This window comes from Chiloscyllium punctatum, chromosome 26 (genome assembly GCF_047496795.1).
Source record: "Chiloscyllium punctatum isolate Juve2018m chromosome 26, sChiPun1.3, whole genome shotgun sequence".
Lineage (NCBI taxonomy): Eukaryota > Metazoa > Chordata > Chondrichthyes > Orectolobiformes > Hemiscylliidae > Chiloscyllium > Chiloscyllium punctatum.
The window spans coordinates 5,156,669-5,171,475 of record NC_092764.1 but is presented as its reverse complement, the minus strand read 5'-3'; the positions used below and the strand labels follow the sequence as shown (position 1 = coordinate 5,171,475).

Genomic DNA, 14,807 nt, shown 5'->3' with positions numbered 1-14,807 from the left:
TAAGGTGGTTCTGGCACAGTAGAGGCTCAGCTATGCCCATGCCTACAGGAAGAGATTACTATCCAGTACAGCTTTACACATTTTGTTCTCCCCCTAGTTAGTTGCTTCTCTAACGAGTTTTGAAAAGTTTTGCTGCGTGCTGAATCCCAGCTGTTGATCTTGCAGACCAATCACACATGGGAAGTTTGGTTCAGTGGGGAATTGTTCCACGGGCTGAAAGCACAACAGAAAATTGCAGCGTAGACCTCTCCACTCGTTACTTTAACAAGGCATCCATTCTGAACAACCTCTTGATGCTGACATTTTCTAATCCTGGTGACCATTAAAGTTTGCGTTTCCAATGGTCTATTGGTTAAGACATTGACTTAACTGAGTCATGAAGATCTGGCAGGCCCCAGGTCCGATCCTGGTTCTTGCTCATTTAGTGTCACCCAGGGTCAGGGCCAGCACTGGAATAAGGAGAAGGCAAGTGACATCTTCCTTTCTCACAAAGAGGGTCTTCATAAACTTGGCTTGTAGCCCATTGTGTTTCGAATGGGGCAGAGATGGGGAAACCTGATCGAGGCATTTAAAATACAATAAAGGGAAAATGCGTAGGATGTTTGGTGGCACTGTTTAGCGGGTTGGAGAGTCTAGAAGAGGGGTCATAATGTCAGGGCAAGGGGTCAGCATTTAAATGGGCTGAGTGGATTTCACTTAGACTTGCAATATTTTGTAATTAACCATTCTGGACATATTTGTTTGCTCGGTTGTTGAGTATACCCAAGACAGACATTATTAGACTTTTGGTTCTAAGGGAATCAAGAAATATGGGAATCAGACAGAAAAGTTGACTTGTTGAAAATCAGACATTATTTTCTTGAATATCAGAGCAAACTAAAAAGGATGAAAGCTTTTCTCCTGTTTCCACGTATTGCTATTAAATTGTGGAGTAGTAGGATGAATTGAATCACACTTTCGAGGAGGCAGTCATGCAGAACTTGAATATTGCTGAAGAGAAAGACATGTTGCTGAAGCTTATTGTCTTGCACTCAATGGGACAAATGCAAAATTGCCAATAATTTACACAACAGAAGAGGAGGGAACTGATGAGTTTACAAGTCAACTTTGACTGGCTGAAACATTGTTGTGGAGTAAACAAATCAGGAAATACAGGCCCCCAAAGCTCCTGTGAAATTCAATTAAGGCTTAATCACTGAACAGATTAGGTATGTTTTCAGAGATAAATGTAACTCACTTCTCGTGAGCAAAATGAGCCACAACTGATTATCTCACTGATTTTTAGTGTAACTACTTACACACAGGATTATTCAGAAAGTGTAGCATTATCATAGAATCATATCGCTCAGTGCTTTTTCTGATGAGTGCAGAATGCAAAGCTTCGGCAACATATCACTCTTCTCAGTAATTTTCAAAGAGGACAAGCACAATGTGTCAAATGCCTTGTGCTGTTTGATCATACAAGGAAACAATGGTGGAGGAATCAGGGAGGTGGGGTGGGTGGGTGGATGTGTACACCTGCGAGTGAGAGAGAGAGATCTGAGAGACAACCTCAAAATTACAGGTCGGGCATTTTATGAACGACATCAGGAAAGAATTTCCTACAGATGGCAGTGCAAAGCAAATAAGATTGATACAAATGCCCAAGAATTGAGATAAATAAACTTTTATTAGGGAAGGTTATTAAGAAATGTGAATTAAAAATAAGCTAATGAGTTTCAGGTACAGATCTGTCGTGATGTAAACAAATGGTAAAGCAGTTTCTGGAGGCTGGGCCTGTTGCTAAAGAATGTAATTTTACAGTGCACCGCTGGATCCAAGAAAACAAACACCTCTCTTTCTGGCAAAAATATCACGCAGCAATTACTTGTTCTTATATTTATCAATTATCATTACTCTTGCTTAAAACCAGTAGAGCCCTAAAACTCAGAAATCCTTACCCCTATTATCCAGAGCATTCATCACAAGTGTAAACTGCCTGAAGAATTCCACATTGTAACCTGGGCTGTGGGAAACAAAAGTGACAGCACTCAAATTGTTTACCACAAACAAGACAAACAAAAACAAAATCAAAGCTGTATAACTCTTACAAAATATCATTCTCTAATTCTACACAATAATATCCACTGCCTTGGTCATCCTCCAAGTTTAATGGGGACAGAGATAGGCAGCATGCTAGGAGGAAAAAGTAAAAGGCTGTGCACAGGTTGCCAAGCATCGCCATGCAGGAGCTGCTGCTACCTCTACCAAAAGGTTCTGTTCCACATGAAGCAGTATGTGCACCAAGTGAACCATCAAGGTGGTAACTCATTGCTCAGTTAGGCAAGTAACAAAGCAAAAACATCTCTTCATGCTACAGCAGTCAAGACTTGCATAAAGCTATTTGATCTAACAAAGCTGGGGTTGACAGGGCTACACTCAGATCTTACTTTCACAACTAAAACTTGAGCTGAGAACTGCTTTTTGACTTTCTTTCTAAAAAAATTGTCTCTGTTTTCTTTGTTTAATTGAATGAATTGTTGAAGGTCACAAAGATTACTGGCATTGCTGGCAGATCTGTGCACTGTATACATTTGCAATCTTGGTTAAGAAAACAAAAAAGACTTTGTTGGTTTACAGTTTTAATCAGTCTCATTCAGTTTTTCAAGCCAGCTTTTACTCATGCTAAGGTTTGTGAGTGTCATTACCAATGTTACTGCCCATCCCAAGTCATTCAAAGGGGTGGTGGATTAGTTTCCTGAAACAAGAGTGTGATGCTGGAAAAGCACAGCAGGTCAGGCATAAGCCTGAAACCAATTCTGCTGCTCCTCAGACACTGCCTGACCTGCTGTGGTTTTCCAGCACCACACTCTCGACTCTGATCTCCGGCATCTACAGTCCTCACTTTCTCCTAGTTTCTTGAACCACTGTAGTCAACAGGATGAAGATGCTCTACAGTCCTGTTAGACGAGGAGTTTCAGGATTTGGGAATAAATAAACTAAATCAAGGTGATCACAAATCTGTCAGATTGCCATTAAAATCCTAGTTTGCTACAAGGGACTGTGCTATTCTTTTCTGGTTTGGCCCCAGATGTGATTTCAACCCCACATTAAGATAGCGAACAGTAAACCCCCTTAGAAATGGCCTTGAGCAAGTCAACCATTGTATCATCACATCAAGGATCCACTGCAAAGGACTTTTAAAGTAAATGACCAACAATACAATTATCAGCATGTTATGACCCCAGGTGAAGCATATGTTGAAATCAACAGAATTAAATAAAGACACTCTGACATGCCCTTAAAGTTGTGAAAAATGCTAATTTTTATTTAAAAGTAAATTGTCAGGAATAGCTACTGCCTGCTCAGAAGGTGAGCACTGGGTGACCAGAGCTCAAAGGCATTCACACTCTTCAGATTTACTGCTGGTTCACCATTTCTCAGGTAACACTGAAGTCCTTCTCAACCAGAATGATTCTGCAGACAATTTGTGATGCACAACAAGGCCCAACCAAAAGATAATACTCACTTCATGATGCTGTCGTGATGAGCTGTTATCCTGGCCTCAGGGCAGAACTTTAAGGCACTTTCCTTGGCCACCTGCAAACCAAATGAAGCCTTTCAGCATATCTTTCTGCTTCCTTCTCATGTACTCATCGAGTTTCCTTTCACTGCAACACAGTGGCTCAGTGGTTAGTACTGCTGCTTCTCAGCGTCAGGAACCCAGGTTAGATTCCAGCCTCGGGTGACTATCTGTGTGGAGTTTGTACATTCTCCCTGTGTCTGTGTGGGTTTCCTCCGGTTTTCTCCCACAATCCAAAGATGTGCAGGTTAGGTGAATTGGCCATGCTAAATTGCCCACAGCCTTCAGGGGTGTGTAGGTTAAGTGCATTAGTCAGGGGTAAGTGTAGAATAATACAACAAGGGAATGGGACTGGGTGGGTTACTCTTTGGAGGGTCGGTGGGGACTTGTTGGGCCAAGGGGCCTGTTTCCACACTGCAGGAATCTATGATTGCAAAACTTTTGAAACCGGCAGAGGTTTCATATTCTCATTACTGAGTAAAAACACTTCTTTATTTCTCTACTTATTCGTAATCTTATAATTATGGTCCACAATTTTGAACTTTTCCATAAGTGTAAAAACACTCCCCATATATACCCCGCCTTGTCAATTTTAAAACACAATAAAGTCTCCTTTCACTCCTCCACTGTACCAAAAAAAAGTCCTAAATCTGTTCAATCTTTCCTACTAGTACTAATCTCTCATCTCTAGAATCACCCATATGAAATCATAGAACAGTACAGCACAGAGGGCAATGAGGTCGTTATTTGTTCACAGGACATGGAGGTCACTAGTTGGTCAATATGTTTTGCCCATCCCAAGCTGCCCCTTGAGGTGGTGGTGGTGGTTAGCTGCCTTCTTGAACTGAAGATCCCCTGCTGTAGGTAGACCCATAATGCCCTTAGGAAGGGAATTCCAGGATTCTGACCCAGTGACACATTTCTAAGTCAGAGTTGAGACTGGATTGGAATTTTCAGATGGTGATGTTCTTGCCCACATATTCGCTAACCGTGAAAATGGGAAATACCCCACCACATTGCTGGCCTGTGCCTTGTAGATGGCAGACATGCTTTCCTTTCAGCAGTCAGGTGGTGAGTTACTCATTGCAGAGTTCCCAAACTCTGACCTGCTCATGATGCTACTGTATTTATATGACTGGTTCAATTCCATTTCTAGTCAATGGCAACCTTCAGAATGTTGACAGTGATGTATTCTGTGACAGCAATGCCACTGAATGTCAAGGAGTGCTGGCTGGAATCTCCTGTGTTGGAGATGGTCATTGCCTTGCACATGAGTAGCATCTAAGTTATTTACCACTAATTAACCCAATTACTTTTACTACTGTAGTCAGTTCTTCTATAACATGGCTACATTCTTGACCAACTCCGCATTATAGAAAAATGGTGCTTTAGAAAGTGCTTCAAGTGTTGGCACTGTCATGGTGTTACAGCCAACACACATTATAAAAGTTTGTGCTTTAGAAACAGTGTCCCCAATTCGTCAATCACTTTACAGCAAATTTGTGTTGACAAAACACACATTATAACAGAACGATCTGTACTTTCCTTCTTAATCTATGATGTGGCACTTGTCTAACATTTCTGTAAATTCAAATGTGCCACCCTCATTGATCTTCTCGTCCCTTCCAAGAATTCAATCACCTTAGTCAAACAGAACTAGTCTTTACTAATATCACCGCTGACTGCCTTTCTGCTCATTGTTTACCCATCTTAGAACCTGAGAAAAAACTTCTCAATTATTTTAGCAAATCCTTTGTAACGTTGAAAGCCTCTTCTAAAACGTCCCATAACCTTCTTTAGTCTAAAGTAAACAATTTAATTTGAAGTCCCATTAGTACATTGTTGGGGAGAATGAATTTAAAAACTGAGGCTCTGAAAAGTGTCAATTAAAGACAAGTTCTTTTCCTTGCTGGAAGGTGCTTAAAGAGACAGCATGAAGGACAGTTATGCCAAGAGAATTCAGATAATCTCTTCTGCCTAATCTCCCAATCAAAGGAAGGGAAATAACTCAAGAGGAAGCTGCCAGGAGAAGACAGTGAGATTTTCATCTCAGCTTGAATCTATTTACAAGGTCGCCTCCCAGAAAATAAAGATCAAGATCATTGTCTTTTTTATTCCACAATCACCTGATGAAGGAGCAGCGCTCTGAAAGCTAGTGTGCTTCCAATTAAACCTGTTGGACTATAACCTGGTGTTGTGATTTTTCACTTTGTCCACCCCAGTCCAACACCAGTATCTCCAAACCTTGTCTTTTTTAAGTGACAAAATAATAAATCAACGAATGCAGATGATCATCAAGTATTTTACACAGGTAGAGAGATAAACTAGATCTCTCGATATTACTGGACTCTTACCTGAGCTTTTGACTTTCCAACATGCTTCTTCTGGAAGAGAAACTGCCGGTTGAGGTTGCTGACGTCAATGGTATCCAAATCCACCTAGACACATGTGGAGATGAGTTGTTACAAAATACAATCTTTACCAGCGACAGCATGACAGTGGATTAAATCCATAGGATTGTGAATCAGTTCTAATCACACTCTCAATGTCAAAACAGGCATTCATGACTAAACCAAAGCTATTTATTTGGTTAAAATTTCAAATTAAGCAGCTCATTAACGTTGCATTGTATTATTACAGCGGGGAGTTGGGGGCGGGGAGTTGGGGGGAGGGAGGGTGGGAAGTCGAGGGCGGGGGTGGGGGGGAGGGGGGGTGGGGGGGAGGGAGGGTGGGAAGTCGAGGGCGGGGGTGGGGGGGGAGGGAAGTCGGGGGCGGGGGTGGGGGGGAGGGAGGGAGGGTGGGAAGTCGGGGGCGGGGGTGGGGGGGAGGGAGGGAGGGTGGGAAGTCGGGGGCGGGGGTGGGGGGGAGGGAGGGTGGGAAGTCGGGGGCGGGGGTGGGGGGGAGGGAGGGTGGGAAGTCGGGGGCGGGGGTGGGGGGGAGGGAGGGTGGGAAGTCGGGGGCGGGGGTGGGGGGGAGGGAGGGTGGGAAGTCGGGGGCGGGGGTGGGGGGGAGGGAGGGAGGGTGGGAAGACGGGGGCGGGGGTGGGGGGGAGGGAGGGTGGGAAGTCGGGGGCGGGGGTGGGGGGGAGGGAGGGTGGGAAGTCGGGGGCGGGGGTGGGGGGGAGGGGGGGTGGGGGGGGAGGGAGGGAGGGTGGGAAGACGGGGGCGGGGGTGGGGGGGGAGGGAGGGTGGGAAGTCGGGGGCGGGGGTGGGGGGGTGGGAGGGTGGGAAGTCGGGGGCGGGGGTGGGGGGGTGGGAGGGTGGGAAGTCGGGGGCGGGGGTGGGGGGGTGGGAAGTCGGGGGCGGGGGTGGGGGGGTGGGAGGGTGGGAAGTCGGGGGCGGGGGTGGGGGGGTGGGAGGGTGGGAAGTCGGGGGCGGGGGTGGGGGGGTGGGAGGGTGGGAAGTCGGGGGCGGGGGTGGGGGGGAGGGAGGGTGGGAAGTTGGGGGCGGGGGTGGGGGGGAGGGGGGGTGGGGGGGAGGGGGGGTGGGAAGTTGGGGGCGGGGGTGGGGGGGAGGGAGGGTGGGAAGTTGGGGGCGGGGGTGGGGGGGAGGGAGGGTGGGAAGTTGGGGGCGGGGGTGGGGGGGGGAAGTTGGGGGCGGGGGTGGGGGGGGAAGTTGGGGGCGGGGGTGGGGGGGGAAGTTGGGGGCGGGGGTGGGGGGGGAAGTTGTGGGCGGGGGTGGGGGGGGAGGGAAGGTGGGAAGTTGGGGGCGGGGGTGGTGGGGAGGGGGGGTGGGAAGTTGGGGGCGGGGGTGGTGGGGAGGGGGGGTGGGAAGTTGGGGGCGGGGGTGGTGGGGAGGGGGGGTGGGAAGTTGGGGGCGGGGGTGGTGGGGAGGGAGGGTGGGAATTTGGGGGCGGGGGTGGGGGGGGAGGGAAGTTGGGGGCGGGGGTGGGGGGGGAGGGAGGGTGGGAAGTTGGGGGCGGGGGCGGGGACGGGGGTGGGGGGGGAGGGAGGGTGGGAAGTCGGGGGCGGATGTGGGGGGGAGGGAGGGTGGGAAGTCGGGGGCGGATGTGGGGGGGAGGGAGGGTGGGAAGTCGGGGGCGGATGTGGGGGGGAGGGAGGGTGGGAAGTTGGGGGTGGGGGGGTGGGGGGGAGGGAGGGTGGGAAGTTGGGGGTGGGGGTGGGGGGGAAGTTGGGGGCGGGGGTGGGGGGGAAGTTGGGGGCGGGGGTGGGGGGGGAAGTTGGGGGCGGGGGTGGGGGGGGAAGTTGGGGGCGGGGGTGGGGGGGGAAGTTGGGGGCGGGGGTGGGGGGGGAAGTTGGGGGCGGGGGTGGGGGGGGAAGTTGGGGGCGGGGGTGGGGGGGGAAGTTGGGGGCGGGGGTGGGGGGGGAAGTTGGGGGCGGGGGTGGGGGGGGAAGTTGGGGGCGGGGGTGGGGGGGGAAGTTGGGGGCGGGGGTGGGGGGGGAAGTTGGGGGCGGGGGTGGGGGGGGAAGTTGGGGGCGGGGGTGGGGGGGAAGTTGGGGGCGGGGGTGGGGGGGAAGTTGGGGGCGGGGGTGGGGGGGAAGTTGGGGGCGGGGGTGGGGGGGAAGTTGGGGGCGGGGGTGGGGGGGAAGTTGGGGGCGGGGGTGGGGGGGAAGTTGGGGGCGGGGGTGGGGGGGAAGTTGGGGGCGGGGGTGGGGGGGAAGTTGGGGGCGGGGGTGGGGGGGAAGTTGGGGGCGGGGGTGGGGGGGAAGTTGGGGGCGGGGGTGGGGGGGAAGTTGGGGGCGGGGGTGGGGGGGAAGTTGGGGGCGGGGGTGGGGGGGAAGTTGGGGGCGGGGGTGGGGGGGAAGTTGGGGGCGGGGGTGGGGGGGAAGTTGGGGGCGGGGGTGGGGGGGAAGTTGGGGGCGGGGGTGGGGGGGAAGTTGGGGGCGGGGGTGGGGGGGAAGTTGGGGGCGGGGGTGGGGGGGAAGTTGGGGGCGGGGGTGGGGGGGAAGTTGGGGGCGGGGGTGGGGGGGGAAGTTGGGGGCGGGGGTGGGGGGGAAGTTGGGGGCGGGGGTGGGGGGGAAGTTGGGGGCGGGGGTGGGGGGGAAGTTGGGGGCGGGGGTGGGGGGGAAGTTGGGGGCGGGGGTGGGGGGGAAGTTGGGGGCGGGGGTGGGGGGGAGGGGGGGTGGGAAGTTGGGGGCGGGGGTGGTGGGGAGGGGGGGTGGGAAGTTGGGGGCGGGGGTGGTGTGGAGGGAGGGTGGGAAGTTGGGGGTGGGAAGTTGAGGGCGGGGCTGGGGGGAGGGGGGGCGGGAGGTTGGGGGCGGGAGGTTGGGGGGAGGGAGGGTGGGAAGTTGGGGGCGGGGGTGGGGGGGAGGGAGGGTGGGAAGTTGGGGGCGGGGGTGGGGGGGAGGGAGGGTGGGAAGTTGGGGGCGGGGGTGGGGGGGAGTGAGGGTGGGAAGTTGGGGGCGGGGGTGGGGAGTTGGGAGCGGGGGTGGGGGGGAGGGAGGGTGAGAAGTTGGGGGCGGGGTGGGGGGGGAGGGAGGGTGGGACTTTGGGGGCAGGGGGTGGGGGGGGGAGGGAGGGTGGGGGGGGAGGGAGGGTGGGACTTTGGGGGCAGGGGGTGGGGGGGGAGGGAGGGTGGGACTTTGGGGGCAGGGGGTGGGGGGGGAGGGAGGGTGGGACTTTGGGGGCAGGGGGTGGGGGGGGAGGGTGGGACTTTGGGGGCAGGGGGCGGGGGGGGAGGGAGGGTGGGACTTTGGGGGCAGGGGGTGGGGGGGGAGGGAGGGTGGGACTTTGGGGGCAGGGGGTGGGGGGGGAGGGAGGGTGGGACTTTGGGGGCAGGGGGTGGGGGGGGAGGGAGGGTGGGACTTTGGGGGCAGGGGGTGGGGGGGGAGGGAGGGTGGGACTTTGGGGGCAGGGGGTGGGGGGGGGGGAGGGAGGGTGGGACTTTGGGGGCAGGGGGTGGGGGGGGAGGGAGGGTGGGAAGTGGGGGGCGGGGGTGGGGGGGGGAGGGAGGGTGGGAAGTGGGGGGAGGGGGTGGGGGGGGAGGGAGGGTGGGAAGTGGGGGGCGGGGGTGGGGGGGGGAGGGAGGGTGGGAAGTGGGGGGCGGGGGTGGGGGGGAGGGAGGGTGGGAAGTGGAGGGTGGGAAGTGGGGGGCGGGGGTGGGGGGGGAGGGAGGGTGGGAAGTGGGGGGTGGGAAGTGGGGGGCGGGGGTGGGGTGGGAGGGAGGGTGGGAAGTGGGGGGCGGGGGTGGGGGGGGAGGGAGGGTGGGAAGTGGGGGGCGGGGAGGGAGGGTGGGAAGTGGGGGGCGGGGGTGGGGGGGGAGGGAGGGTGGGAAGTGGGGGGCGGGGGTGGGGGGGGGGAGGGAGGGTGGGAAGTGGGGGGCGGGGGTGGGGGGGCAGGGAGGGTGGGAAGTGGAGGGTGGGAAGTGGGGGGGCGGGGGTGGGGGGGGAGGAGGGTGGGAAGTGGGGGGTGGGAAGTGGGGGGCGGGGGTGGGGGGGGAGGGAGGGTGGGAAGTGGGGGGTGGGAAGTGGGGGGCGGGGGTGGGGGGGGAGGGAGGGTGGGAAGTGGGGGGCGGGGGTGGGGGGGGAGGGAGGGTGGGAAGTGGGGGGCGGGGGTGGGGGGGGAGGAATATGTGGGGGGGGAGAAGACGGTGTGGGGGGGGGGAGACGTTGTGGGGGGGGAGGGAAGACGGTGTGGGGGGGGGAGGGAAGACGGTGTGGGGGGGGGAGGGAGACGGTGTGGGGGGGGGGAGACGGTGTGGGGAAGGAGCGAGGGGCTGGGGGGGGGGGGAAGGAGCGAGGGGCCGGGGAGGGGGGGGGAAGGAGCGAGGGGCCGGGGGGGGGGGGGGGGGGGGGGAAGGAGCGAGGGGCCCGGGGGGGGGGGGGGGGGGGGAAGGAGCGAGGGGCCCGGGGGGGGAAGGTGCGAGGGGTCGGGGGGGGCGTGAGGGGTCGGGGTCGGACGGCGTGAGGGGTCAGGGTCGGACGGCGTGAGGGGTCAGGGGGGGAGAAGGCGTGAGGGGTCGAGGGGGGGAGAAGGCGTGAGGGGTCGGGGGGGGGAGAAGGCGTGAGGGGTCGGGGGGGGGAGAAGGCGTGAGGGGGCGGGGGGGGAGAAGGCGTGAGGGGTCGGGGGGGAGAAGGCGTGAGGGGTCGGGGGGGAGAAGGCGTGAGGGGTCGGGGGGGAGAAGGCGTGAGGGGTCGGGGGGGAAGAGAAGGCGTGAAGGGTCGGAGGGGGAGAAGGCGTGAGGGGTCGCGGGAGAGAAGGCCTGAGGGGTCTGGGAAGGTGGGGGGTGGGGGAAGGTGGGGGGGTGGGGGGGGGACAGGAAAGTGTGGGTGGGGGGACGGTATGGGGGGCGTCAGGGGGGGAGAGAAGGTGCGAGGGGTCAGGGGTGGGAAGGTGCGAGGGGTCGGGGGGGGAAGGTGCGAGGGGTCAGGGGGGAAGGTGCGAGGGGTCAGGGGGGAAGGCGCGAGGGGTCAGGGGGGAGAAGGCGCGAGGGGTCAGGGGGGAGAAAGCGCGAGGGGGCGGGGGGAGGCGGGGAAGGTGTGGGGGTTGGGGGGGGGGGAAGGTGTGGGGGTTGGGGGGGAAGGTGTGGGGGTTGGGGGGGGAAGGTGTGGGGGTTGGGGGGGGAAGGTGTGGGGGGTTGGGGGGGGGGAGGTGTGGGGGTTGGGGGGGGAGGTGTGGGGGTGCGGGGGGGGAAGGTGTGGGGGTTGGGGGGGGAGGTGTGGGGGTGGGGGGGGGGAGGTGTGGGGGTGGGGGGGGGAGGTGTGGGGGTGGGGGGGGGAGGTGTGGGGGTGGGGGGGGAGGTGTGGGGGTGGGAGAAGGTGTGGGGGTTTGGGGGGGGAGGTGTGGGGGTTGGGGGGGAGGTGTGGGGGGGGAGGTGTGGGGGTGGAGAAGGTGTGGGGGTGGGGGGGGGAGGTGTGGGGGTGGAGAAGGTGTGGGGGTGGAGAAGGTGTGGGGGTGGAGAAGGTGTGGGGGTGGAGAAGGTGTGGGGGTGGAGAAGGTGTGGGGGTGGGGGGGGAGGTGTGGGGGTGGAGAAGGTGTGGGGGTGGAGAAGGTGTGGGGGTGGGGGGGGAGGTGTGGGGGTGGAGAAGGTGTGGGGGTGGAGAAGGTGTGGGGGTGGGGGGGGGGAGGTGTGGGGGTGGGGGGGGAGGTGTGGGGGTGGGGGTGGGGGGGGAGGTGTGGGGGTGGAGAAGGTGTGGGGGTGGGGGGGGAGGTGTGGGGGTGGAGAAGGTGTGGGGGTGGGGGGGGGGAGGTGTGGGGGTGGAGAAGGTGTGGGGGTGGGGGGGGAGGTGTGGGGGTGGGGGGGGGAGGTGTGGGGGTGGGGGGGGGAGGTGTGGGGGAGGTGTGGGGGTGGAGAAGGTGTGGGGGTGGGGGGGGGGAGGTGTGGGGGTGGAGAAGGTGTGGGGGTGGGGGGGGGAGGTGTGGGGGTGGAGAAGGTGTGGGGGTGGGGGGTGGAGGTGTGGGGGTGGAGAAGGTGTGGGGGTGGGGGGGGGAGGTGTGGGGGTGGGGGGGAAGATGTGGGGGTGGGGGGGGGAGATGTGGGGGTGGGGGGGGGAGATGTGGGGGTGGAGAAGGTGTGGGGGTGGGGGGGGAGGTGTGGGGGTGGGGGGGGAAGATGTGGGGGTGGGGGGGGTGATGTGGGGGTGGGGGGGGAGATGTGGGGGTGGGGGGGGGGGGAGGTGTGGGGGTGTGGGGGGAGGTGTGGGGGTGGGGGGGGGAGGTGTGGGGGTGGGGGGGGAGGTGTGGGGGTGGGGGGGGGAGGTGTGGGGGTGGGGGGGGAGGTGTGGGGGTGGGGGGGGGGAGGTGTGGGGTGGGGGGGGAGGTGTGGGGTGGGGGGGGGGAGGTGTGGGGTGGGGGGGGGGAGGTGTGGGGGTGGGGGGAGGTGTGGGGGTGGGGGGGGGAGGTGTGGGGGTGGGGGGGGGGAGGTGTGGGGGTGGGGGGGGGGAGGTGTGGGGGTGGGGGGGGGGGAGGTGTGGGGGTGGGAGGTGTGGGGGGGGGTGGGGGGGGAGGTGTGGGGGTGGGGGGGGAGGTGTGGGGGTGGGGGGGGGAGGTGTGGGGGTGGGGGGGGAGGTGTGGGGTGGGGGGGGAGGTGTGGGGTGGGGGGGGAGGTGTGGGGTGGGGGGGGAGGTGTGGGGGTGGGGGGGGAGGTGTGGGGTGGGGGGGGAGGTGTGGGGGTGGGGGGGGGAGGTGTGGGGGTGGGGGGGGAGGTGTGGGGGTGGGGGGGGAGGTGTGGGGTGGGGGGGGGAGGTGTGGGGGTGGGGGGGGGGGGAGGTGTGGGGGTGGGGGGGGGGGGGAGGTGGGGGTGGGGGGGGGGGGAGGTGTGGGGGTGGGGGGGGGAGGTGTGGGGGTGGGGGGGGGGGGGAAGGTGTGTGTGAGCGAGCCGAACGGGCGGATGTGATTGTGGAGCCCCCCCCCCCCCGCGGGGCGAGCCCCAGCTTCATTTCCGAAGCAAAGCGCAGGCCCGAAAGCCTGCCCCCGGCCCCCGGCCCCCGGCCCCCGGCTCCCGCTCCCCGGTCGCTCGGTCATGCCTCAGCCTCGGAGTTCCGCTCCTTACCACCTCGATATCCCTGAAGCCGGTGAGGACCAGGTTTTTGAGGAGCTCACAGCCGATGCCGCCCGCACCCACCACCAACAACCGACACCGGGACAACCGCTCAGACAGAGCGCGGGAGACTGGACCCACAAGCGCCATGTTGTTCAACCAAAGGGCCCCGGGGCCGGGCAGCGCTCGCTGAGAAAAACCGATGGCTGGGCAGCGGCCTCCATAGGCAGCGCCACCAAATGGGCTCTCCCAACACTGCATCACCCACGGAGACTGGCCCCACTGGCCCCGGTCCTCCAAACACAGCGCCACCCACCATCTCCGGGCCGTGGTCCTCCCAACATCGCACGACCCACTGTCTCTGGGCTGCGGTCCTCCCAACACAGTGCCACCGACCGTCACTGGACCCGGCCCTCCCAACATATTTAAAAATCACACAACATCAGCTTATAGTCCAACAGGTTTACTTGGAAACAGTAGCTTTTGGAGCTCTGCTCCATCAGATGGTTGTAGAGTATAAGATTGTAAGACACAGAATTTATAACAAAAGTTTATGGTGTAATGTAACTGAAATTCTGTATTGAAAAAGAACTGGATTGTTTGTTAAGTTTCTCATCTTTTAGAATGAACGTGTTGGTTTCAGTTCATTGAAAATATGTAAATTGAAAAACTTTTGTTAGAAGTTACATTCTCAAGTGAACTTTAACAATTGGTGTCATGTCAGCCCAGATAATGCATTGAAGATGCGAGCTGTTCTGTGTGAGACTGTCTGTGGTCAGACTGATTCTAATCTAAAAGATGGATTTATAGAATCTGACATGGATTCATGCAGTTTTGAGCAAAGTAAAATACAATTCTGCAAATAGAAATTCACCCCACAAACTTATATGTGTATGTGTGCATGTGGGTGTGTTGGTGGGGGGGGGGGGGTGATGTGTGGGAGTATATGTGTTAGCGTATGAGAGAGGGTCTGCGTAAGTGTGTCTTGTAGGAGTGTCTGTGTGTGTCTGTCTCTGTGTGTGTATAGTGCAGTGGGGTCACCTGTAGTGTGACATGAACACAAGGTCCCGGTTGAGGCCATCCCCATGGCTACTGAACCTAGCTACCAGCCTCTGCTCGGCCACTTTTTGTTGTTGCCTGTCCCGAAGTCCACCTTGGAGGACAGTCACCTGAAGGTCCGAGGTCGAATGTCTCAGACCACTGAAGTGTTCTCTGACTGGGAGAGACCACTCCTGTCTGTTGATTGTTGTGTAGTGTCCATTCATCCGTTGCCGTAGCCTCTGTTTGGCCTCATCAATGTACCATGCCCCAGGACATCCTTGCCTGTAGCGTATGAGATAGACAAGGTTGGCTGAGTGGCATGAGTACCTGCCACTTACATGGTGGGAGGTGCCCCTGTGCGTAATGTTGGTGCCCATGTCCGCACTCTGACATGTCTTACAGCATCTACCATGACAGGGTTGTATAGAATTGTCCTGAAAGCTGGGCAGTTTGCTACGAACAATGATTGTTGTTTAAAGGCGAGCAGTGGAGGTGTGGGGAAGGTCTTGGCAAGGTGCTGATCCTCATTGATAATGTGTTGCAGGCTATGAAGAACATGGCATACTTTTTCACATCCTGGGAAGTACTGGATAACGAAAGGTACCCTGTTGGTTGCAGCTCGTGTCTTTCTCCTGAGGAGGTCATTACAGTTCCTCACTGTGGCACAATGGAACTGGCAGTCGATGAACTGAGCATTGTACCCCGTTCTTGTGAGGGCATCCTTGAGTACTTCCAAGTGCCCGTCACATCTGAACAGATCGTGTGT

The 14,807-nt window shown here is 58.8% G+C and overlaps 1 protein-coding gene across 2 annotated transcripts in view; it reads right to left on the bottom strand.

Annotated features, from left to right (window-relative positions):
- The window catches only part of uba2 (ubiquitin-like modifier activating enzyme 2), a 46,860-nt gene extending 33,671 nt beyond the window's left edge, over nucleotides 1-13,189 (bottom strand). Inside the window, exons 1-4 of one of the 2 annotated variants that reach the window (XR_011964227.1) lie at nucleotides 13,013-13,189; nucleotides 5,917-6,000; nucleotides 3,509-3,579; nucleotides 1,941-2,005 (exon numbers count right to left, since the gene is read on the bottom strand). Coding sequence is in view for 1 of the 2 variants with exons in the window: in XM_072595802.1 (XP_072451903.1) it covers nucleotides 1,941-2,005; nucleotides 3,509-3,579; nucleotides 5,917-6,000; nucleotides 13,013-13,150 (358 nt within the window). In the remaining variant the exon portion in view is untranslated. The remainder of the gene's footprint in view (nucleotides 1-1,940; nucleotides 2,006-3,508; nucleotides 3,580-5,916; nucleotides 6,001-13,012) is intronic. The other variant, XM_072595802.1, reaches the window with a different exon arrangement.
- Between the last annotated feature and the right edge of the window lie 1,618 nt (nucleotides 13,190-14,807).